The following is a 24300-nucleotide window of genomic DNA, read 5'->3' on the forward strand; positions in this document are numbered from 1 at the left end:
AATAAGTTTCTTTGAGACTTACTACAAAATAATGAATTATTCATAGCCAATTTTATCTCCCAGATAATAATAGATTAGCTCTTCCGGAGCTTCCAATCAATGTTGTACTAACAATTCTTGTATGAACATTGGCTTCCGTGTCATCAAACAAAATAACCATAATCAAATTTTCAACTATTATCTTCAAAGGAGTTTGCAGCATCTAGATGTGTAGGATCTGTGAAGCCATTAAAATCATCATTTTGATAGGCAAAGATTGCTCAAATATCATGATTTTGGAAAATCAAATTATCTCCACATTATTTTTATTTTCTTTAATTAAGGCTTGACAAAGCTTAATTAAATATTGTGGAGTACGACAAATACATGTTTAATGGCTTTCATACCACATCGATAACAAATATTATCTTCACTCCTTGAAAAGTTATATTGAGAATCCTTATTATTCTCTTATTTATTTCCATAATAATGACGGTAATTATTCCGTCTTTTGTCTCATCCTCTTCCACAGTCATGACCATAATTTTAATTTTGCCTTCTTTCAGGCATATCATGAATTGTTGCATTCACTTCAGGGAATGGAATAAAACCAATAAGACGAGCTTCATGACTTTTCATTAATAGTCCATTATTTTACTCAGCCACAAATAGGCATGATATCATTCAGAGTATTTCTTAAAACTCCTTTTACAATATTACTATTGTAACAACAAATCTGAAACTTGAAAATTTGCTGGGATATTTTCATGAATAATATTTTCTCCTTATAATTTCAAAAGAGAATTAATTTCAAAAACTACAGAACTGTATTTATTTACAGTTTCAAATCTTGCAACTTCATGTGCATCTGCAGAACTGTATTTATTTACAGTTTTAAATCTTGCAACTTCAAGTGCATCTGCAGAACTGTACTTATTTACAGTTTCAAATCTTGCAACTTCATGTGCATCTGTAGAACTGTATTCATTTACAGTTTCAAATCTTGCAACTTCAGTCTTGCAACTTCAGGTGCATTTAACAATATTTGTGGTGCAAAGCTAGCAACCACCATATACAATAAATAAAACCACAATAGTTAAAGCAACATAATATCTTATTATTTGATTGATTCTTAGATTCAATAAAACACATACCTTTTTATCATGATGCACTTACATTTCAAGATGGACAAAGTAAACTCCATTGTTTACAAAAACGTGCGAGGAGGTCGATCATTCTTTTCACTTTGGAATAGAAAACATAATGATACATAGTCTGCTGTCTTTCTTCTCAAAACGCAATACTTCGAGCGGATTTGTTCTTCGAGCGGAATCGTGCTGATAACGTGTTATAAAATAAAGAGAATATATCAGAGACAAAGAAGAAAACTAGAACAAGATCAATCAGAAGTAATTCATTCAGTTGAGTGCATTACATATTTATAGTAGAAGGAGCATCTACTCTGATATGGAAATACAATATATGATTCTGACACACAATAAGATATTCTTGATATGGAAAGATAGATTGCCGCCCAAGATAGAAGGTGCATAGAATGGAAATATTGACTGCCAATATTGTGTAATGAGATGGTTGTGATCTTCACCAATATTGCATCCTGAGGTAATTGAGATCTTCAATTGGAAGTACAATCTCTTTGGGGTAATGGACATCCATTAAAATCTTCACTAATTATTTTTCGTCCCATAAAATTATCCAATAAGTTACTTGGATTTGTTTTCTTATTTTGATAAAAAAAAGAAACAATATATATATATATATTTCAGATATGTGGATATTTTTCTGCTAATATAAATGCCAAAGCTAAATTTCAAACCTAACTCTCATAAATAAAAAGGTAAAAATATCAATAGGTAGTCAAAAACTTGTATCCAATCTTTATTCACACTCATTTAGAAGAATCTATTTAAAAAGATAACTATTTGATTATTATCTGAATTCGACTGATTCCTTCCTAATATAATAGGATGCAGATATAGTAATTGAAAGAGAACATGGAAACAAAAAATCATTGAGGGAAGGATAGAATTTAGGAGAAGATTTTTTATATTTCCTTTTTTTAAGTGTAACTAATAACTAATTATTAGTAATTGAAATGCAAAAAAAAATCCAATAATTTATAGGTAAAGAAGTAATAGACAAGAATAAAATAAAGATATTTCTAAGAAAAAGAAGGATAGACAAAAATTTGCCACGAAAGAGGAGTACGTGCTTTTATATAATGGTTCTAAGTGTTTATCTATATAAAACATAACAGAGTTACATCAAACTAGCAAGCCATGAAGTATGAATAGGTCAAACCATCAAACACGACACTGATAGGGGCATCCCAGCCAGTCAGCTAGAGATCAACGAAGTTGTTTTCCTCCTTTGGAATAAAAGGAACATTACATATGGCAAACAAGGAACACAAAAATACATCATTATAACATGGCATAACTAAGCAACCATGCCAAGCACCCCCCAAAAAACCGGAGAAGCCCCAAAAAACCCCCTTGGAAACCCCCCCCGAAACCGCCCAACGAAAAAAACCACAAAACCACCAGCAAAAAAAAAAAAGGGGTGCCAGGCCCAACAACAAGGAGAGGGTGGGGGAGGAGAAAGGGGAGGCGAAAACCCAAAAAAAAAAAACGAAGCCAGCGAGAGGAAAAAAAAAAACCCAAACCCACCCACCTTCTCCCCCCTCCTTCTCTTCAAAAAAACACCAAAAAATCCCCCTCCACAAAAAAAAAAAAAACAATAAAAAAATAATTTTTTTGGAGAAAAGGAGACTTTATATTAATAGAAATAAATAAAATACAAACAATAATACAGGATTAGGTTCTAAAGAACCTACGACCCTGTCGCTCTTCTACAACATATTGAGAGAGCTCAGCAGGCAAAGAGAGAGGATCCAACAAAATTTCTTGGTCCGACGTTGCCAATCCGGCTAAAAAATCTGCGCACCTATTAGTCTCCCTAACACCATGCACCAAAATATACTCCTGAAACAGGGATCTCAAGTGAAGAATATCCTCAACAATGTGTAGTATCCCCCAATGTGGACGGTAAGTACCCAGTAAAGTCCTAATTGCCACTTCGGAGTCTGAATGCACCAAAACCTTATTGCAGCCATATTGTTGCGCAAATTGCAAGCCACACCGAATTGCAAGCATCTCAGCATGAAAAACACCCACATTAGCACAACCACCAGAACAAGCAAAAATAACATCACCCCTGCAATTTCGAGCCATAGCACCATACCCTCCAATATGTCCCCGGAGAGAACCGTCACAGTTGATCAGGATCCAACCCCATGGCGGCGGTAACCAATAATGAACAGAACTCTTAACCTGAGCAAAAGAAACCGAAATACCCCAACTAGAGAAGAATTGTCTCTGTCTCGGGCAATCCTCCACCACTAGCTTTGCAATTTGAAACCGTAATCGGGTCATCTTAGCCACTAAGTAAAAGATGTCAAGGTCACTCCGAGAGCCCTTCCCGAAGAAGGTACGATTATTCCTTTCCTGCCACAAAAAGTAAATCATGGTAACAAAGCTGAATCGTCTCACATCATTCAAGCTATCGGATCCCCTGAAATGCTCAATGCACCATTGCAAGGCGTCTGCCCACGAGAGAGGACCTGGATCCTTGAGCCCATGAAGGATCATGAGACGGCTCCAAACACCAAAAGAGAAAGGACAGGAGAAGAAGATATGAGCATGCGATTCTCCTACCGATTGGCATAATGAGCAAGTTGGGTCAATATTTTTACCCCATGAGATTAATCGGTCCTTGGTAGGAAGGCGCTCAAGGCAGGCTAGCCAAGCAACAAAAGCGAACCGTTTTGGATTTTTAGAAGACCAAATCACATTATACCAACCCACTTCTTCACTTGCTTGACGAAGCATACTATAAGCCGAACTAATAGTGAAATCACCCCAAAAACCAGCCCCCCCCACCCGCCCGCCCCCCCCCCAAAAAAATATAATTTTTTCTAGAAACACGAATGTGGAAGCGGACAATGTCAGAATTACCATTTATGGAAGCAAGACAACAATTCATCTTGTAGCAACCATAGAGATCAGGTTTTTTCTCTTCTATTCCAACAAGAACATGTTTAAGCAAAGAAAAGAAAGAAGAAAAAAATTATTAACAGTAAACAGAAAAAAAAAATGAAATTGAAAAAAACGACCGAGGAAAATAAGATTTCCTTCCGTCATTCCACAAAAATGAAAAACCAAAATGAGTTATAGGGAGAGTTGTAGAGCTTTGAGACACGGTCCAGGGAAAAGGTTCCTCTAGGTAAAGACTAGCATTCATTGTAAACTAATTCTCTTTTTCGGATATCATTGTGAATCGTTAGATGAATTAGGCCTGGAAGAGCTATACTTACGCCAGCAGATTGAAGGGACCTTATCAATTTGCTCTCACTTAATAAACAAAAATTTGTTAAAATTTAAGGTGAAATTAGGGAAGGTGGTGGCTGAACGGCCGTGTAAATTGCTTGGCTTAACAGTTCTAGAAATCGCACCATCATATTTGGTGGGGTTAAATCTAAATCGTGCATCAAAACGGTTCAGATTTAATTCAATACATTTAATGGTATGATTTATTTACACATCTGTTCAACCATATTTATGCCATGAAATTATTTATCTACCCCAAAACTAATCCATTGGCATAATAATTCCCTCCCTCCGCCACCATCACCGGCAACCACCCATCACTTCCATGAGCGAAAAATTTTGTTTTCTTTTCTTGTCATCCTCTCCTCCTCTATTCAGCCAATGATGTGAAATTTAGTGCAATTATTTTATTTCGAACTCTTTGAATATAACAATGAGGGGAGAGGATTTTATAAATGAATGTGTACCAATACTTCGCTTCATACTTTCTAGTGCAAATATTTGTAAAAATCTAATTCACACATAGGTAAAATCGCCCTATGTCTATTTGGGTCTTCTCTTTATATTTAACCTAATAATCAACTCTTTTTTTTGGTACAAAGGAGCTTTATTAAGCGCCGAGGGATAGGAATATTAATGTGCCACAGCAATAGTCGAACCCACGACCTGTTCACTAAGAGGTATTGGTTTCACCACTAGAACAACTCTGCGTTGGCAATAATCAACTTTTTATGTATGAAAACAAAAATCATTAGCTCCATTGTTAAAAGATAGAGTCGATTTTATACACGACAATGTGAGTACTATCCTGTCCCGGATTCATGAATATCCATTCAAGAGGTTAGCAGGCCAGATAAAGATTCTTTTTACTTCATATTAAAATGAAGAAAAAAAATTAAAAACAAAATAAAATTGTAGCAACTAGTCGATCCAAGACTTTGGTGTTGTAAAGACATCCAATTTCTTTGACAAATTTCAAAAAAAAAAAAAAAAAAAAAAAAAAAACCAAGAATCACTTTTATTTCATTGACCAGCTTAGCTTGACCTGAATAGTAGTTGATAGCATTCCAAGTTTCCAACACAACCTGACTGGTGGATGTCGCTGCAGGGAGGCTCTGGAACCCTAGTTAATTCAATTTCTGAAACGTGAGGTTTTCCCAGTCAGAGATATCGTAGTCTGATAACTTGTTGGAATTTTGTAGAGTCAAATTTCCGTATCTCAATACGTACGTGTCTCGTTCCGACTTGATCCTGTGCTTATATTTACGCTTTAGATGTTCGAGTAAGTCTTGTACCGTCGAATCGAATGGCATTGGAACTGATGTAGTAATCTCAGAACCCTTGTGCTCCACTGCCCTCGTAAAACGCGGACGTACGTCAAAAATTTTCATATTTGGCTCCCAGTGAACGGCCGTATAGTCGCAGGCCGGTTTGATCTCTATTCTTTTTGGCAACACTATAGTTTTCTCTCTTACCATGGGCACTTTAATTCCTGAAACGATAAAGTATGGCTGCTGATCTCCATCTCCTATTGTATATCTTCTTGGTTGATTGATCCAAGCAAAAAGCCACCGGCAAAAAATAGATGATTTCATAAGTTCGATCGTGTTGAAAGTGAAACCAAAGGAATTACAATAACCAGCAAAATATGATATAGTAGATCCCTGATCAATACAACAACACTTTAACCAAAAAAAAAATGTCAATTGTATGAAAATCCTTACTTGAAAAATGATAGGCGGTGCTCATAGTAATGGTGTAACTTATCATTTGGCGTTCTCAACATCTCCCCCAAAATCCATTTGTCTATCATTGACTCACTCATTGAATCTAATAACTTCTGGCAATTCATAGAGTGGTTGTCGTCCGCCTCGTCCGCCTGTGCCTGTCGATTTACAGGGAGAAACAGCAATTACCAACATGGTTAGCTAAGAGTATGAAAAATTAATAGAAAAGAACGATGAAAGCCAAGCCAACACGAGAGAGATAAATTACCATTTAGTGAAGAAGACGTCTGCAGAAGGTTTCTCCAAGATATATCTAAGCAGAAAAACAATCATTGATCAGAAGGAATTTAAGGAAGTTGCAGGTTCTATCTTATTAGTTACAACAGTTTATTGAGTGAATACTATATATTCCAACAATTCACTGGATCTATATCCAACCTTCACACTTGGAGATCGATACGTGAAAATCGTAATAGTTTTAAAATAAACAATTCAGAGTACTGAGTGCTAGCTATTACCTTTGAATGCCAAAGCCCGTGAAAAGAAAGATTAATGGTGGCGACTTGACATCGATCTCAAACGTTCTATTTATACTATACATATACCAGTAATTTGAATTTAGAATCCCTCTTGCATGTTCACTGCATTAGGGAACCTTAGTACGAAATAAACAAGAGTGAGTGGTATTACCTGCTTTGAATGCCAAAGCCCGTGAAGCTGCCCTCGAGAAAGATTAATGGTGGTGACTTCACATCTCAAACATTCTATTTATAGTACACATTCACAAGGCCTGTAGCTATTTGAATTTAGAATTCACACTTTCTAATTGTCTATTTGCCTTGTAAATATATAATTGCATAACCACAGGGATCGATTAGCTGGACTAATGGCACTAGTTTAAAGGAAAATAATTTTAAATATATATATTTTTTGGGGTTATAATCATATTCAAATTTGGATTGAACTTGAGTCTGATGGTTTACCAACAACTCCTTGATTGATCCTGTTCTATGCATTTAAAAAAAAAAATGACAAAAGAAAATAGGGGTCCGAAACACAAAATTTCAAAAATACCCCTTTCTTACTCATGGGGTTGCTCGAGGAGACCCCTATCCAATCAACCCTACCCCTAGAAATTACACAAAGATTGAGTTTCGTGGGCAGTTACTCCGTGGCACTGCTTCAACACTTAGCTCACTACACATCAGAATGATCTTACTTGATCTTGGAGACTTTTTAAAAGTGTCGACTGTAAACTCTTAATCCACTTTTTCTAATCCGTCAATGCTCGAGTCAGTTCTTCTTACGAAACTTAACAAAACTCCAGGTTCATCATCTTCATCATCCGATTCCATTCGTTCAGGTTTCAATCGAATGGTCGCTGTTTTGATGGCTCACAGCTGTCTTTTACTCGTGTTCCATTCTTGGACTTACAATATGGGTTTCTGGGTTAGGATCATAGGGGATTTCATAGTTGCAGCCATGCCGACATTGCTTTCTTAGGGTAGTAAATGAGATGATTCCCGACATTGCCTTCTTAGGGTAGTAAACGAGACGATTCGTTGTTACAACACGGCGACAGCATACAAGGAGCCATCTTGCACTGCAAGAGATCATTCAACACTACTAGAGTTATAGACCTGATCCAATCTCTAATGGTTATTGATTTGGAAATCATCATGATACCCATTTGTATTTTTCTTAAGATTCGGAGGTCTCTATGCTCTCACGATGCACAAGCAATCCCTGCCAAGAGAATTTCATCTAGAAATTATTTGGATCTCTCATAGAAGGAATTGGTCCTTAGGTTGAACATCCTCCGCCCCTCCTGGTTCAACTTAATATAGAAGTCCTCAAGTTTTTCAAAAGCTCTAGCTTGATGACAACTATAGCTCCAATGCCATAATCACTTAACTTCTGCTAAACTTTTTCCATTCCGTGTACTGTCTGTTGTAATGGAGATGCATTTAACATTATTTGTATGGATTTTCTTTTTGGTTGTCATTGGAATGCATCAAACATAAGAGGCCTTTCTCATTTCGGCCAGCAACCACAACGGTGGCGACGTCGTGGGAAAAGGCAGATTTGTGAGTCAATCTGTTATTATTAGGTGAATAGGGCTGGTTGGATCAACGGTTTGATAAATAAACCGACTTAGTAATAGAAACTTATAATCTGTTTGAGTATTTGAAAATCAACTGTTATATTTTATTCATTGTCACATGGTGCTCACTGGATAGCGGCGCAGGATCGCCATGTTTTGTGCCACTACAAAAGATTTGAGTCCTTCTAGCATATGGGTAAAAGACCTAGTACTTCAAAAACAAGAAAACAAAAAACAAAAAAACAAAAAAAGAGTAGTACTTTCGCGTTCAAACTTCAAAAGTCTATTTGGGTCTTCTTTTATATGGAACCTAATCAACTCACTTTCCTATTAATAAATTAATTTTTGACAAATGACAACATTTTCCTTTACATAGAAATTGGGACATCAAATAATGTCTTTGAAAGATAATTTTTTTTTAATTATATCAATAAAATTAAAACTAACATTCTATCAAAAGTCACATAAAATAAAATAATATAACGTGCCCAACCCATAATCGCCTCTCTTGACTGATCTCATTAGGTGACTTGAAAAGAAGAGACAAAAAGTAAACTTTAGCCAATTAAAAAACGAACTGAATGTGGACTTATTTAAAATAACTATTTCCAACACATGGCCAATCTTTTCGTAGATAATCTTGTTTCCTCGGATGTTCAAACTTCATGTTTCCTCGGATCTTCTTTTATATTCAACCTAATCACTCCTTTCTCAATAATTGAACAAAAATACCAAAAAAAAAAAAAATGTAGCCAGTATTCAAGACTCGTCGTCTGTTTAAAAAATCTTTAAAAATTACCGTTGAAAATGTATATCGTTTTCAAGTAAGAATTTTTATATAACTTTTTTTTTTTAATTGAAAATTTTCAAACCCATGACTTTGTTCGGATTTCTTTTATTAGTAATATATAGGATAGGGTTTAGGCCACAAACCGCCACTAAATGGCTATATTTAGTGACGAGCATATAATAAACAGCCACTATTAACACGTTTTTAGTGACGGCAAAATAAGAGACCGCCACAAATTCTTGTTGTTATTCCCTTTTAATTTCCTGTCCATTAGTGGCGGTAATATATAAACGCCACTAAATAAACGTCACTAATTCTACTTTTTCTTGTAGGGGTTTTAGGTATTTGATAATTTTGTATTAAAAAAAAGAAGAAAATTTATAACGTAGCATATCCTTGCAAGGCAAATCAGCACATGGGCCAACTAGTTGTTCATGGTACCTTCTTAATTTATATGACTACTCAATTCGCCATTGTAAGTGACATCTTAATCCTATTTTTTAGACAAAATACAGGATCATGTTTGGGAGCAGTGCCACTCCCAGCATTGCCTGGTCCAGATACACTTTGGGGTCTAGAGCAAATCTAGACCGTTGAATGAACATTTCACTCAACGGTCCAGATTTGCTCTAGACTGCAAAATGGATCTGGGCCTTTGACTGCTGGGAGCAACGCTGCTTCCAAGCAAAATCACAAAATACATTGTTTAGTTTTAGGTCAAAAGAATCTTCCATGGCAAAAGATAATCCATCAACACTAATAGAACAGAATAGAGAGTTAGCTGCTACTTAAGGAATATAAAGACCCCAGGGTCCGACATGTCAACCCATGTTGCCGTGTTGGACCCTGGCGACACGGTTGACACGGGCGACATGTTGCCCGATTTTTTTAAATGTAAATGCTAAATTCAAAAAACCATCTTCTACGGTTTCTCTGCAACTTTCTCTCCTTCCCAGGGATACTCGCCGTCAGCCATCCCCAAACCACTCGATCTCCTCAGTTCCTCGGCTTGAGAACTGAAGATAACTCTGGATAAGAGAGAAAGTTCAGTAAAAACAGAAACATCCAAATAAATTTCACGATTTTCACCATCGTCGATGCTTTTCGGATCAAAAAATCCAAAACAAAAGCTTGGATCAGACTCTTGTTTTTTTTTTCTGATATTTTCCCTCAAATCTGAAGAAAGAGAGAGGAAACAAATCTCTCTCTCTCTCTCTCTCTCTCTCTCTCTCTCTCTCTCTCTCTCTCTCTCGGAAGTTTACGCCGCAGCCAGAGGAATGGTGATGAACCGTGATCGCTCGACTATTCAATCGTCGGCGATATATCGCCGACTTATGGTTGGTTTCATGTCACTGGGGGGTTTCTTGTCGGCCCCCAACGATAGGGCAATTTTTCGCTGTGTAACGACGATATATCACCGACACACGGTACCGTGATAAAGACAAATCCTAAAACCATTTTAAAAAAAAAAATGTAAATCCGCAATTAACAGAAAGTTTATTTGATATTAACCTTTACCCAAGCACACACCAAAATGACTAAGTAACAAAGAACGGCATACCCAATGAGCAAAACAGCTCATACGAGACAGTCAACTAGTCAAGTTCCCAGATATAGTTGCAAAAAAAAAAAAAAAAAGAAGAGGAAGAGAGAGGCTTGTATGTAGTTTCCATATAAAAGCATCCATCCAGAAAATAGTAAAAGGTCTTAAGCAAATCAATATTTTCTCTGAAGAGGTCCATAGAGATTACAATGTCAAGAAGAAAAGAAGATAATAATACAAATAAACTGTAATAGAATTAAACTCAAATTCAAAATAATTGATAAGATGACTAACAAACTTCATCGTCATTGTGGTCCATCTCCTACAGTCCGAGAGAGTTTGTGTAGCACTAAAACTCTAGCTTGTAAGCTAGATAAGTCACCACTAGATTCTGAAAAACAGTTGCAACGACACTAGATTTATTACGCATTCAACATCAAAGCAATGCACGAGACACTTTCATTGTCCATCAATTTCCGATTCAAAAACTTGGATTGGATTCTGGTATCATGAACCAGCGACCATAGTCACCCAATCCTCAATAATGAGTAACTACAACTCCCCAAGCACAACCACAAACCCAAATGCATGAGTTGTCTAATTTGCATTTGAATCCATCAAATTGACCCAAGTCATTTTCAATAAAGAAAACAATTGTGATTTTACGTAAGATTTTTTTTCTTCTATTTTGGTAAGAAAATGAACTTATTTAAATTTAAAACGAAGAGAAGTACAATGAACATTGTCAATCAACATTGATCAACACAGAGAGGGGTTGGGGGGAGGTCAAACTAAAGAATGATGTAGAATGCTTGACAACATGTCCTACTAGTGAGTCTGCTAAGATATTGGCTTCTCTCAATGTATGTTGCACTCAAATAAGGAGAATTTATGCGTTAGATGTCTTGAATCTTGAATAGTTGCTGCTATCTTCCATGCCGCCTGTAGATGTTTATCATAGAGGCTGAGACATACAAGTTGTCACTCTCAACAATGTGAGCCAAATATTGCTGCTTAACCAGTAATAGCTTTTCTTACAGCCAATACTTCAGTTTTAAGTGCCAGTTGATCTCTACAGAATTCTGTGTTGCAGAATAGTAATTCACCTATAAAAACTCGAGCAACCCCACACAGCCTGCTTTATTAAGCTCATGATCTTGATTTTTTTTCACCCATTTTCTTCCATCCCACCTTTGCAAACAAATGCAGCCTAAGGGTTCTGGCTCCAGCACTTGCACCGAACCAACGAAACACAACACTACCACCTCATCTGGCATACTCGACTCCACATTGTTCACAAAAGGTCGGGTCTTCGTTTTCATCTCCGATTACTCAATAATTTCCACAAGCACAAATTCCACTTTTGATACGCCCAAAAATTCTTTCACAAAACAATCCCTCCTTTTCCGGTTTATTGGTTTTGTAATGAAAAGTATAGGGTTTTGTCACCTCTCCAACTATTTTTCCATTAGGTAGGATTTTATTCGCCCAAGCACTTATTTGTTGAGGAGAAACCGATCCAATTCGAAGTTGTTGATGTTTATACTGGTCGATCATAGAAGAAAAATTAGGATTCATTCTGATCAGGCTTCCTTCCTATTAATCCGGAAGTTCTTTTCAAATACAAGGAAATGATTCAATTCTAGAGCCAAAGATCGTAGTTCTCGAACGAGCAATTGAAAAGATTCTGGAGCATCCTCAGGATTAGGTTTCGTATTTCTCCTCTCCTTTATTCTCTCTACCCTGTTTCCTGGGGAGATCCTAACTCTCTTCAAGAAGGCAACCAATTCCAATAAGTGTGTATTTTGTCAATTACTTGCACATCAAATTTTCAGTTTTATCATCAATAGAAAAGAAAAAACCATCATCATCTCCCCGCATTATTTTTAGCAGCACCATTTGCTACGAGAAAGAATTTTTAAGAGACTATCATGTGCTTTTACATTCAAAGGTATACTCTATGATTCTCATGACTGGAAAGTTGCATTAAGTTCTTGTTAAGAGATTAGGGTAGGGCTTCAAGTTGTACCAGGTTGGCCTAGGAAAGTAGCACCTGCCTATCTTCACCCTCTTGTTTTTCCTCCTTTCCTCGTTGCTTGGCCAATGATTTTGTTGCATTGTAACAGATCCAAGTCCTTTAAAAATTGGTCATGGTTGTTCTTCATTCATATCTAGATCATGAGTGATTCATTTTCCTATAATTCCATATAATACATTGCTAAGATTGTGGCACTAGCATATATTTGTCCAACAGTCACGATTAAAATTACTATGGGAGAATTTGGAGGAGTAATTTTGGACAGTAATAAAAAAATATAAAAAAAGATCAATTTCGAGAAAATTTTAGGGATACAATAGAGATAGTTTCTAATTAGGTTTTCATTGTGACAATCCTAGCAATGTATTATAAGAAATTGCAAGAAATGAATTACAAAAGATGCGAAACCCCCCCCCCCCCTTTCTCTATCTATGGAAGTTAGATTAGCTTTGAGGTAGAGGAGGGCAATCTGGGAATTTTATAAATACAGTAGAGTTATCATTTATATAATTTGAAGCACGGAAGAAATGCAATAGAATAAATCCCAAAGGGTTGAGCACCTCTTCTTCTTCTTCCCTTCTCTTGCTCATTATGTCATACGCATCAGTTGCCGGCGTCTCGTACTCTTGGAACAATGAGGCATCCTGTAATAACACCCATATTTCCAACCTGAAACCTGAATTGCAGGTCCAAGTACTCGAAGCTCTAGCCGAAAGAAGCTGTGGGCAATCCGGATTGAAGCCCATGTTTCGGTCAAAGTGTAACAACCGTCGTAATTCTAACCCAGAATCCGTATTGCAGGTCCGATAACCCGAAGTTCAAGCCATCAGAATAAGTTGTGGAGTATTTAGATTAAAGTCCATGATCCATATCCTCAACCCATGGATCTGGATTCTTTTGATGAAGAACATGCATTGTTGGGAAGTTGGATCCTTGGTGGAAGTGATGAAGTGTTTGAAAATGTCTGGAGTGAAGGTAAGACCTTCCTATTGTATTTTCTAGGGTTAGGTTGAGATTGGGAGTCAACCCCTTGAGCAAAGCACCCATGTACAACAATGTACTAGGGGCGGTGGCCCAATCAACCGCCCCAAGCGACCACCATGGTCTGCTTGCAGGAAAATACCCTAATTTCCCCCTGTCCTCTATAAATTGCAAACCCCACCCTATTACGGTATTATTATATTTGGGATTGCTGTTTTGGATGGTTAGGAGGCAAAGGATACGTTCTGGAAGGTGAGTGAAGCAAGGATTGTGATCTGGATCCATTCCCCCATCTATTTTGTGAATCTGGTTGAGGTAAGTGGATCTCCATTCACCCATTCTCTTCCTTCAGCTTTGGATTGATGCAGATCCCTCTCCTTTTGTTTGTGTTAACCTATTTGTGATTAGTTCTATTCCCTTTTCAATGATTTTGAGAAGATCCTATCCAAAAAAAGAATCCCTGCATTTGAATAAATGATGGATCTTAATCAAGGGAGAAGATTTTGGGTATTTGATCTTGTTAATTTTAGGTTTCTGTTTTGGCACTTGTTATAGACTTATTAAGATTGAATTTCGGACTAAGATCATCCCAAAAGCGAATAGATTGGATGATCAAAACTTCCAATTTTCGGATCTGGAAAACTGTCTATAACAAGGGCGGTCGCTTGACCCAACCGACCAGCCCGCGATCGGCTAGGTCACAGCGGCTATGTGACTTTTGATTTCGCTTTGATTTGACTCATGACTCTTATGTATTCTTGTAACCCTATGTTTAGGTGACCTCTGACTTTGCTGGAAGTCTTATAATTGTGATTGGATTGCACTTTAGTAATCTTTTACTTAATTATATGTAAGGACACACTATCTTTTCTCTATGCAATAACATGTACATGATGAATCAGCTGCTTTCTTTATTATTTATTAATCATGTACCTTGCTGCAATTGTATTAAGCATGTTAGCACTGTTGTATACTTGTTTGTGATGTTCTTTTATGTACTTTATCACTTGTGATATTGAACAACTGATTATGGTATGGTGGTGAATAATGTAATGTAGTTGTGATGGAAAGGGTATCCAATTGGGTATCTTTGCTTGAGATATCAGAGGGCTGTGGTATGGGACACATGCTCACTGATGCCTCCAACGCTATCACGACTACTGGATGACATACCTAGGGAGTCTAGAATTGCATGGCTAGGTACCCCACATGCTATTACCCTTTCAGCAGGGGCATTGAAGCCGGATGACCCGTGACAATAGTGATGTGACTCTGTTTCATCCTACAGCGGTAACCAGTCCGTGCGAAGACTCAGTGGTCCACTGTTGTTCATGCAATGGTAGGTTGCATATGTTAGGGTTGGGCTCATGGACGTCAAAGGAGCGGCTTGGGTGTCGTGAGGAGTCATGAGAGCATTCCGCCCAAATAATATGTGGATGACCATAGGCTTAGAGAGTGGAGTCCAACAACAATAGCTAGTTTGTGAGGATTCTCATTCCTAGGTTGTGAAGGATATGGAAATGAGTTGCTTAGTGCCATTTGGGATGTATTTGGACTTCATATAGCGTGTTACTAGTATGACCTCGCATTGGATTAGAAACCCCGACATGCGCTAGTACTCATGCCAATGGTTGTGGTAAAAGAGTGTTGGCTTAAACCCCAGCCATAGATGCCTGATGAGGACTTAACCCCTTTACCTAGGATCCCAACAGAGGTAACCAGTCCGTGAGGAATTAGAGTGACTAGACCCACCCAGAGGAGGGCTGGTGTTATATCTTAAAGCATGTCAACTGTCTAGAGACTTGCATAGTTAGATCTTAGTAGCATACATACTATTGCATGTCATTCATTTCATATATGCATTGTGGATTTGGTTGACATATATATGAGAAATGTGTTATCCTTACTGAGTTTGTTAGAACTCATTCCTTTCTTTGTGTGTTATATATTATTGTACAGATGGTACGTCAGAAACAGGAGAGGTGCCGTATGGGTACGGTATCTAGTATGAAGAATATTTGGCACCGTTAGTGCACTTTAGTTAGGGATTAACCGGGAGTGCCAAAGTCCCAAGTACTGAAAAGTATTAGAGGCAGTTGCTTAAAGCGGTCTATTGGCCAAGCAACCACCACCCCTAACAGTTGATTGAAAGTTTTAGCTGAAAATCCTATTTTGCCCCGGCACCCTATTTAAAGCTTTCCACAACCTAATTTCGTATTATTTTATTCTTGAAGGTTGCTTTGGACTGAGAAGAGTCAGAGAACACGTGGTTGGTGGAAGAAATCTTCTTCTTCTAGCAAAGAATCTTTCAGGTTTTCTTTGACTTTTGGATCCTAAGTGAAGGTAAGTTTAATCACTCTCTTAATCTATTGAATTTCATCCTATTAGGGAGTATTTATTCTTCCTCTAGTTCTGTTGTGGTAGTTTGGATTAATATATTTCTTTCCCATTGATGATCTCAATTAGATCATGCCAAGAAGAATGGATTTTATATCTGATTTAATGGAGAATCTTATCGAAGAAGATGATGTAGATCTAGTTTTTCCATACTAAGATCTATAGTCTAAGTGGCTTCTCTAGTGTTCTAAGGACATGGTTTAGACTTAGATTAATCCAAAATCAGATCAAAGATGAGTGATCAAAAGTCTGAATTTTGAACTTGGAATTCGGCCCGAGACTGGAGCGGTCACTTACAGCGGTCGATCAACTTGACCAACCACCTTAAGCAACTGGCTGGTTTCCAGAAGTGTTTTGAAGCTTTTTCTGCTCATTTTGAAATCTAGATTCTAATATAACCATATGGTCTTAATCTAGGGGATTTCTAGGATTTGCTATGGTAATTGCATGTGGCATTTAGCTAGTTTTTCCGTACTTATTTTGTTAAGCCAGGTAAGGACACAATTGCATATGTAGCTGAATTGTGTAGTATGACGTTTCAATAATTGTTCTAAACATGTTAGTGACTTTATAACATGTTGTAATCACAATCATGCTTGTTTACTCGTTGATTTTGAATTGTGAATAATGTGTATTGTATTTTACTTCTCTCATGGAGTGATGTTTGTGGTGTGACTATGAAATGGGAAATGCCTGGCTCGATGCTCCTAGCTTGGGATATTAGGGGTTGTGGTATGGGACGTTGTCTTCTAATGCCCTCAACACTGTCATAGTTGTTGTCCTTCATGACTAGGATGTCTAGATTCATGGTTAGGGTACCTTTACATAGTACTATCTTTTTGGCAAGGTAATTGAAGTTGAGTGATCCGTGATAGTATTGACATGGTCTTATGAGCGTTCAAAAGAGGTAACCAATCCGTGAGGAGACACAGTGGCGCACATTTTATCATACAAAAGCTAGGGTTGGGCTCATAGGAGTACAAAAGACGACTTGAGTGTTGTGAGAAGACGTGAGAGGCATCTGCCCCAACAATATGTGAATGACCGTAGGGTTAAGGAATGTGGTCCAACAGAGGAAACCAATCCGTGAGGGCTTACATTCCTAGGTGGAGAAGGATACTAGACCAAAAGGACACTAGGCATGAGGAAAGGTATCTAGACCACATGTATTTTGTGATCATATGACTTTGCATTAGGTTTAGAATCTTTGGCATGCATTAGTACTTAGACCAATGATTTTGGTGAGAGAGTGTAGATCTGTATCCCAACCATGGTTGATGATGAGGACCGTACTCCTTACCCAGGATCCCAGCAGAGGTACCCAGTTCATGAGGGATCAGAGTGACGAGACCTACCTAGAGGAGGGCTGATGTTTATCTTAAAGCATGTCGGCCTAGATAGAGACTCGAGTAGTTAGATTTTTAGATACATTCATAACATAGCGTTTCATCTATTCATCTTTTTGCTTACTAAGTGATCGTGGTATATGTATGGAATTGTTGCCTTACTAAGCTCCTTAGAACTCATCCTTGTGGATTTTATTTCTTTTCTTCATATGCCCTTGCATAAAGAGTAGAAATTTCATATGCATATGAGGACATCCCTGAGGAGATCCTAAAGACGCCAATGGAACATACTTATATGAACACAAAGCTTTTTTCGGGAGCATGGAATGCTGTTATGACACCCATTGATGGGAAAAGAGCTTTGGTTGTTCGCTACATGGATAAGGGGACGAAGGAGGGTCTCATGACTCGTTTCATTGAGAGATTTAAGATAGAATACCCTTAACCGTTGAAATATAATAACAAACCATGATTAGACTTTTTTTTTTTTTTTGCTTCCACTGATACCTTCCTATTGATTCATTTAGTATTTATTTTGTATTTAGGGAACTTTATTTCCTTACTTAAATATTAAACTACTCATTTTGCCCTTGATTATGGGTTTATGTGTCTTATTTATTATTGATAGTGTAACTGAGATCATGTGGTTATGGATCACATCTACGGGTTGTTGGGGGTGGTTCCGATAGCATTATTTGTCACACCCTATTCTGCATCAAGGTCTAAAGCAACATTTCCATGATGGATGAGTTCCAAATAACTCAACGAGTTATTCAACAATGTACAAATAACTACATAATCAAAGCATAAGAAAGTGCAAGTATGCTGATATGATCAATGAATGAAATGCAGTGAAGTAATGCTTCTATACTCTAACCAACACAAGTCTCTATCTAGGTAGGCACACATTAAAATATGACACTAGGCTTCTCTGGGTATTCTCACACAGACCTATTATGGAGTCTCATCGATCTTGAGCATCCAGGATAACAGTCTCTCATCGACCATTGGCATGAATACTAGTGTGTGTGTCAGGGTATTACCTAGCCCAATGCATTGTCTTTTACATTAACATATTACTCAAGGTCTAGCCCTCATGCATCTTGCCTTCTCGGTTCAGTATCCTCCCAAATACAAGGTTATTGTATCCTATGGCACCAACCAACTAGGACTACGCATCCGTAGCCCTATTGGTCATCCACATATAATTGCAGGGGGGGGAGAAGCTCTCGTGTCCCCTCATGCATCTTGCCTTCTTGGGAGCCTATGAGCCAACCTCAATTATATGCAACCTTACCAATTAATGGCCTCCACGGCAATGTTGTATCTCCTCATACATCTCACCATCTTTATCACAAATCAAATACCGGGTTTTCCTAACCATGCAAGTAGACATCCTAAGAGTGCAATTTAAGCTACATGTTCACACTAGGTTCCTAGAGCAATGGGCATGCCACAACCCTAGGTCAAGTCTATGCATATCATTGATATTTCCAAACTCAACCACAATACATCAAAATTCAGTAAGCAAGAGCAAAACACGATTTTAAGAAATTTCAGAATATAAAACAAATGAAATAATCATATAATCAGCGTATCATTCATTATGCATGTTCAATATCAAATTAAATGTCAATGTTAAACAAACATAGTTGAATTCTTCATCTGTCAATAGATTTGTAACCTTTTTGAAGTGCATCAAAAGATGGCTTAACATGATCCAAATTATCTTAATTAATCAATGGTTAAAGTTAGAATTAACCTAAGAAGTCAAACATTGAAATTAGAAACAAAAACCAAAAAACCGGGGGATAGGGTCACCTGGGAGGCCGATCCTTGTCAGTGCGCGGACAGCAAACCACCAATTGCAAGATAAAAATAGGGTTTAAGTTCCCTATAAATACTGATCTTCTCACGAGGTTTTTTCCTCCAACGAAAGATCAACAGATATAACTTAGAAGGAAAGACGTATTAACTAACTTTAGAATTCACAGTTAGAACTCAAATCACTCTCCAAACGATTGTTGCAAAGTTCTCCTTCTTTGAAACGACTACTCTGACATAGACTGATGTTCTCTAACGGTTGGGAGTAAAATATTATGTTTTAGGCCGAATATAGCATTAAATAGGGGTCCAAAACACAAATCCCAAAAATATCAATTTCTTACTCGTGGGGTCGCCTAGGGAGACCTCTACCTAATTGACCCTACCCCTATAAATTAGACAACGATTGAGTTTCGTGGGCAGTTGCCTCGTGACACTGCTTCAACACATGGCTCACTACACATCAGAAGGGTCCGACTTGACCTTGGAGACTTTCCAAAAGTGCCGAATGTTAACTCTCAATCCACTTTCGTAGTCCGTCAATGCTCGACTTTATTCTTCTTACAAAACTCCAAGCTCATCATGTTCATCATCCAATTCCATTGGTTCAAGTTCCAATCGAATATTCTCTATTAGGATGGCTCACAACTGTCTTCTACTCACATTCCGAGTTCTTAGACTTACAATATGGGTTTCTGGGTTAGGATCATAGGAGATTTCATAGTTGCAGCCATGCCAACATTGCCTTGTTAGGGTAGTAAATGAGATGATTCACTATTATAACACGACGATGGCATACAAGGAGCCATCTTGCTGTGCAAGAGATCATTTAACACTACTAGAGTTATAGACCTGATCCAATCTCTAATGGTTATTGTTTTGGAAATCATCTTGATACCCATTTGTATTTTTCTTAAGATTCGGAGATCTCTATGCTCTCGCGGTGCACAAGCAATCCCTGCCAAGAGAAGTTCATCTAGAAATTATTTGGATCTCTTAAAGAAGGAATTGGTCCTTGGGTTGAACATCCTCCGCCCCTCCTGGTTCAACTTAATATAGAAGTCCTCAAGTTTTTCAAAAGCTCTAGCTTGATGACAACTATAGCTTCAATGCCATAATCACTTAACTACTGCTTAAGTTTTTCCTTTCTGTGTAATGTCTGCGGTAATGGAGATGCACTTAACATTACTTGCATGGATTTTCTTTTTGGTTGTCATTGGAATGCATCAAAGATAAGTGGCCTTTGTCATTTCGGCCGGCAACCACAATGGTGGCGACGTCGTGGGAAAAGGTAGATTTGTGAGTCAATCTGTTAGTGTTAGGTGAACAGGGCTGGTTGGATCAACGGTTTGATAAATAAACCGGCTTAATAATAGAAACTTATGATCTATTTGGGTATTTGAAAATCAAGGGTTATGATTTATTCGTTGCCATGTGGTGCTCATTGGATAGCGGTGCAGGATGACCATGATTTCTACCGCTACAAAAGATTCAAGAACTGCCAATGGAGGAGTAGTAGGATGGTTAGGAACCTGCTTCTCAGTGGAGAGGTCATGGGTTCAACTCCTACCGGCGGCATATGTAATATCCCTATCCCTATATCTAAAAAGCGCCTTTGTACCAAAAAAAAAAGATTCAAGTCCTTCTAGCATACATTAGTACTTCAAGCCAAAAAAAAACTAATACTTTCACCTTCAAACTTCAAAAGTCTATTTAGGTCTTCTTTTATATTGAAGCTAGTCAACTCATCTCCCTAATAATAAATTAATTTTTACGACATATGACGACATTTTCCTCTACATAGAGATTGGGACCTCAAATAATATCTTTCAAATGTAAAAAAAAATTTAAGTATAACAATAAAATTAAAACTAACACTCTACGGCCAAAAGTCACATTAAATAAAATATGATAACGTGTCCAACCCATAATCGCCTCTCTGCCGATTACATGAAGTGACTTGTAAAGAAGAGACAAAAAGTAAGCTTTAGCAAATTAAAAAAGAACTGAATGTGGACTTATTTAAAATAACTATTTCTAACACAGCCAATCTTTTTGTAGATAGTCTTGTCTACGATTGCGTTCAAACTTCATTTTTCCTCGGGTCTTCTTTTATATTCAACTTAACCATTCATTTCTCAATAATTGAACAAAAAATAACAAAAACAATTGTAGCCAGTATTCAAGATTCGCCTGTTTGAAAAATCCAATCTCTTTTCCTTCCCTATGTTAGTCTAAAAGTGATTTAAAAACACTTTTTCTGAGTTGCTTCATTTCAGCTCACTAGCCAAGACCTCGATACCAGTCCATAGCAATCCACAACCAAAGAATTAATTAAAAGACAAATAGCTTCAGTATTTTTTTTTTTTTCTATTAAAAGAGTAGTTTCAATATTCACAATAGTAAAGCTAATGGCTGCCTGCATGATATGCACCCTAATTAATTATTGAATTCCTTGTGTCCTTTCAGCGGAAAAGAAGCTTAATTACTGCTCATTAATTTTTTATAATATAGCATGTCCAACCCATAATCGCCTCTCTGGCCGATCACATTAGGTGACTTATAAAGAAGAGACAAAAAGTAAGCTTTAGCCAATTAAAAAAGAACTGAACGTGAACTTATTTTAAATAACTATCTCTAACACATGGCCAATGTTTTCGTAGATAGCCTTTGTCTACGATTCGATCAAACTCCATGTTTCCTCGGATATTTTTTTAAATTCAACCTGATCACTCCTTTCTCAATAATTTTTTATTTTTTATAAAAATCATTCATTAATTACATTATTTTTTTTAGTCTCAAATAATAGACCTTGAGATTCTCAGCTGTTATAGTCAATCTTTCTCACACTCTCACAGAGAGTTTTGCCTACTTCGAGTTCAAATTTCATAAGTCTACTTGGGTCCTTTTTCATATTCAAGCTAATCACTGCCTTTATCAATTATTGAAAAACTTTTCTTTTCTTGGTAGACTCGATGCAGAATTGCCTACTAATTATATTAATTATCTTCATTCATCTAAACCAACAGGTACTCCATATAAGTATAATGATTAAGGTTCTCAACCCTTACAATCAATCTTTCTCTTAGACAGCCTTGCTTACTTTTTGTGTTCAAACTTGGAAGGTAATTCTCTCTCTCTCTCTCTCTCCCTCTCTCTTCTATTTTTTGTTTCTTTTGATGTTATGCATACATCTTTACCTTCTATCTGTTTATGGGCTCAGATCTTTGAAGAATAAAAGTATGAATGTTGAAGGCGAAATCAGTGGTGAAACCACGTCCTATAATAAGGAGCCCGTCTTCGATTTGGACAGCATCATTTTCGAGTTCGAAGATGAGAATACCCATGTAGAAACTTGCAAGCATTACTTATCAGACATTGGTAATTCAGGGAAGCGCAAATTCATTCTTGACAAGCTACTTCAGATGCCAGAGCCAATGATAAAAGAAGCCCTTCTGCAAGGCGAGACATTCTTCAACAAACAGTAAGAATCGAGTTATCATTTTGAATTGAGAATAAAATCATACCAATTCTCACCCTCCTCTCTCTCTTGTTCATTACTTTGGATATTCTATAGGATAATGAAATTGTGGAGCACTGGTGATCCATCGTGGGATCATGAGGCAAAAGTGATTAAACTTCAAGTCTCGCTTACCGAAGAAAAAGTAGACTATGAGTCTGAAAGCAAGGGAACCTATACTGTGAAAGTGCGAAATTCTTCGAATGTAGGAAAGATATATGAAGAGCTCAAGGATAAGTTTAAGTCACTTCTCCACTCGGAATTGGGGTACGTATTGAGATATGATGGAAATACTTTAGAAAACTCTAAGCTGTTCTCAGATTACTCCATTCCAAACGGGGCAACCCTCCAGTTCGAGGGAATCAAACGAATCATAGAGTACTCTGTAGAAGTAAAAGTTGAAGGTGATATTAGTGGCGAAACCTTCCCCTGTAATAAGGAACCCGTCTTTGATATCGACAACATCATTTTCCAGTTCGAAGATAAGTATGACCATGTAGAAGATTGCATGAAAGTCTTATCAAAATTTGATAATTCAAGGAAGCGCAAGTTCATTCTTGACGAGCTGCTTCGGATGCCAAAGCCAATAATAGAAGAAGCCCTCCTACAAGGCGAGTCATTCTTCGAGAAACGGTAAGAATTCGATATTATTACAACAAGATGATAATCTTCTCTTGGCTTTCCAGTTTGAAATTTTATTTATTTATTTTTTTTTCTTCCATATTTTATAGGATAACGAAATTGTGGAGCATTGCTGACCCATCGTGGAATCATGAAGCAAAAGTGTTCAACCTAAAAGTTTCACTCGGAGAAATTATGAAGTCTGAAAGCGATGGAACCTATACAGTGAAAGTGCGAAACTCATCGAAGGTAGGAAACATATGTGAAGAACTAAAGGAGAAGTTTGAGTCATGGTTGGAATACGAGTACGTATTGAGATATGATGGAAATACTTTGGAAAACTCTAAGCTGTTCTCAGACTACTCCATCCCAAACCAGGCAACCCTTGAGTTCAGGAAAGTCAAACGAATCAAAAACTACGGAATAAGCATTAGGTTTGAATCGGAATAAGAAGAATTAGTTTTGAATGGGACTTGTTACCCACGAGGAGGGTTTGGTTTGATTCTTTCTGTGCTTTTTTTTTTTCGTTGGGGTCGTTGGATTTGAATAACTAACTGTTTGAAAGTGTGATTATATCACAATGTTACGAGTTAGAAGTAGACATATTCTGGACCAGACAAACTCACCCCTATGCCAATTTAATTTGTATTTTCTATTTAGATGTAAAATGGGTGTGCCTATTTGTATTTCATCCTGAACCAGCTATAATGATTATGTAACGTATTCTACAATATTCTCATTTCTTTTATGCGTTCTAAAATTTAAATTGTCAAATTCTTACTTGGTCATCCAATTATTTGACAAGTCAGCGATCATACCCCCATGTGTCTAATATTTACGTGTGCATCTCCCTTCATCTACATTTTGAGATCTCCCTTTCTTCCTCTAGATCTACAGAAGCAGATCGAGATTGCTTTTGTCCCCCTTGCCCCCCAAGTTACAATGTTTTTTCCCCCCCACCGATTAATTCCATAATTCATACCAAAATGTCTTGGCCTCACCTCAACACCCAACTGTACCG

The 24300-nt window shown here is 37.3% G+C and overlaps 1 protein-coding gene and 1 long non-coding RNA gene across 2 annotated transcripts; one reads left to right on the forward strand and one right to left on the reverse strand.

Moving 5' to 3' along the window:
• Nucleotides 1-5206: 5206 nt before the first annotated feature.
• Nucleotides 5207-6847, reverse strand: LOC149016641 (uncharacterized). Its single transcript, XR_016173669.1, has 4 exons — nt 6806-6847; nt 6384-6428; nt 6113-6273; nt 5207-5927 (listed from the first exon to the last, which is right to left on the reverse strand). It is a non-coding gene; the product is annotated as an uncharacterized LOC149016641 (long non-coding RNA).
• Nucleotides 6848-22134: 15287 nt separating this feature from the next.
• On the forward strand, nt 22135-23998 carry LOC149016642 (uncharacterized). Its single transcript, XM_089157081.1, has 4 exons — nt 22135-22263; nt 22362-22622; nt 22716-23291; nt 23390-23998. Exons 2-4 carry the CDS (start codon nt 22381-22383, stop codon nt 23727-23729), a joined length of 1158 nt encoding a protein of 385 aa, XP_089013207.1. The 5' UTR covers nt 22135-22263; nt 22362-22380; the 3' UTR covers nt 23730-23998.
• The last annotated feature ends 302 nt before the right edge of the window (nt 23999-24300 follow it).

Source organism: Hakea prostrata, chromosome 5 (genome assembly GCF_041222555.1).
Source record: "Hakea prostrata isolate BN-2017 chromosome 5, UWA_Hpros_2, whole genome shotgun sequence".
NCBI lineage: Eukaryota > Viridiplantae > Streptophyta > Magnoliopsida > Proteales > Proteaceae > Hakea > Hakea prostrata.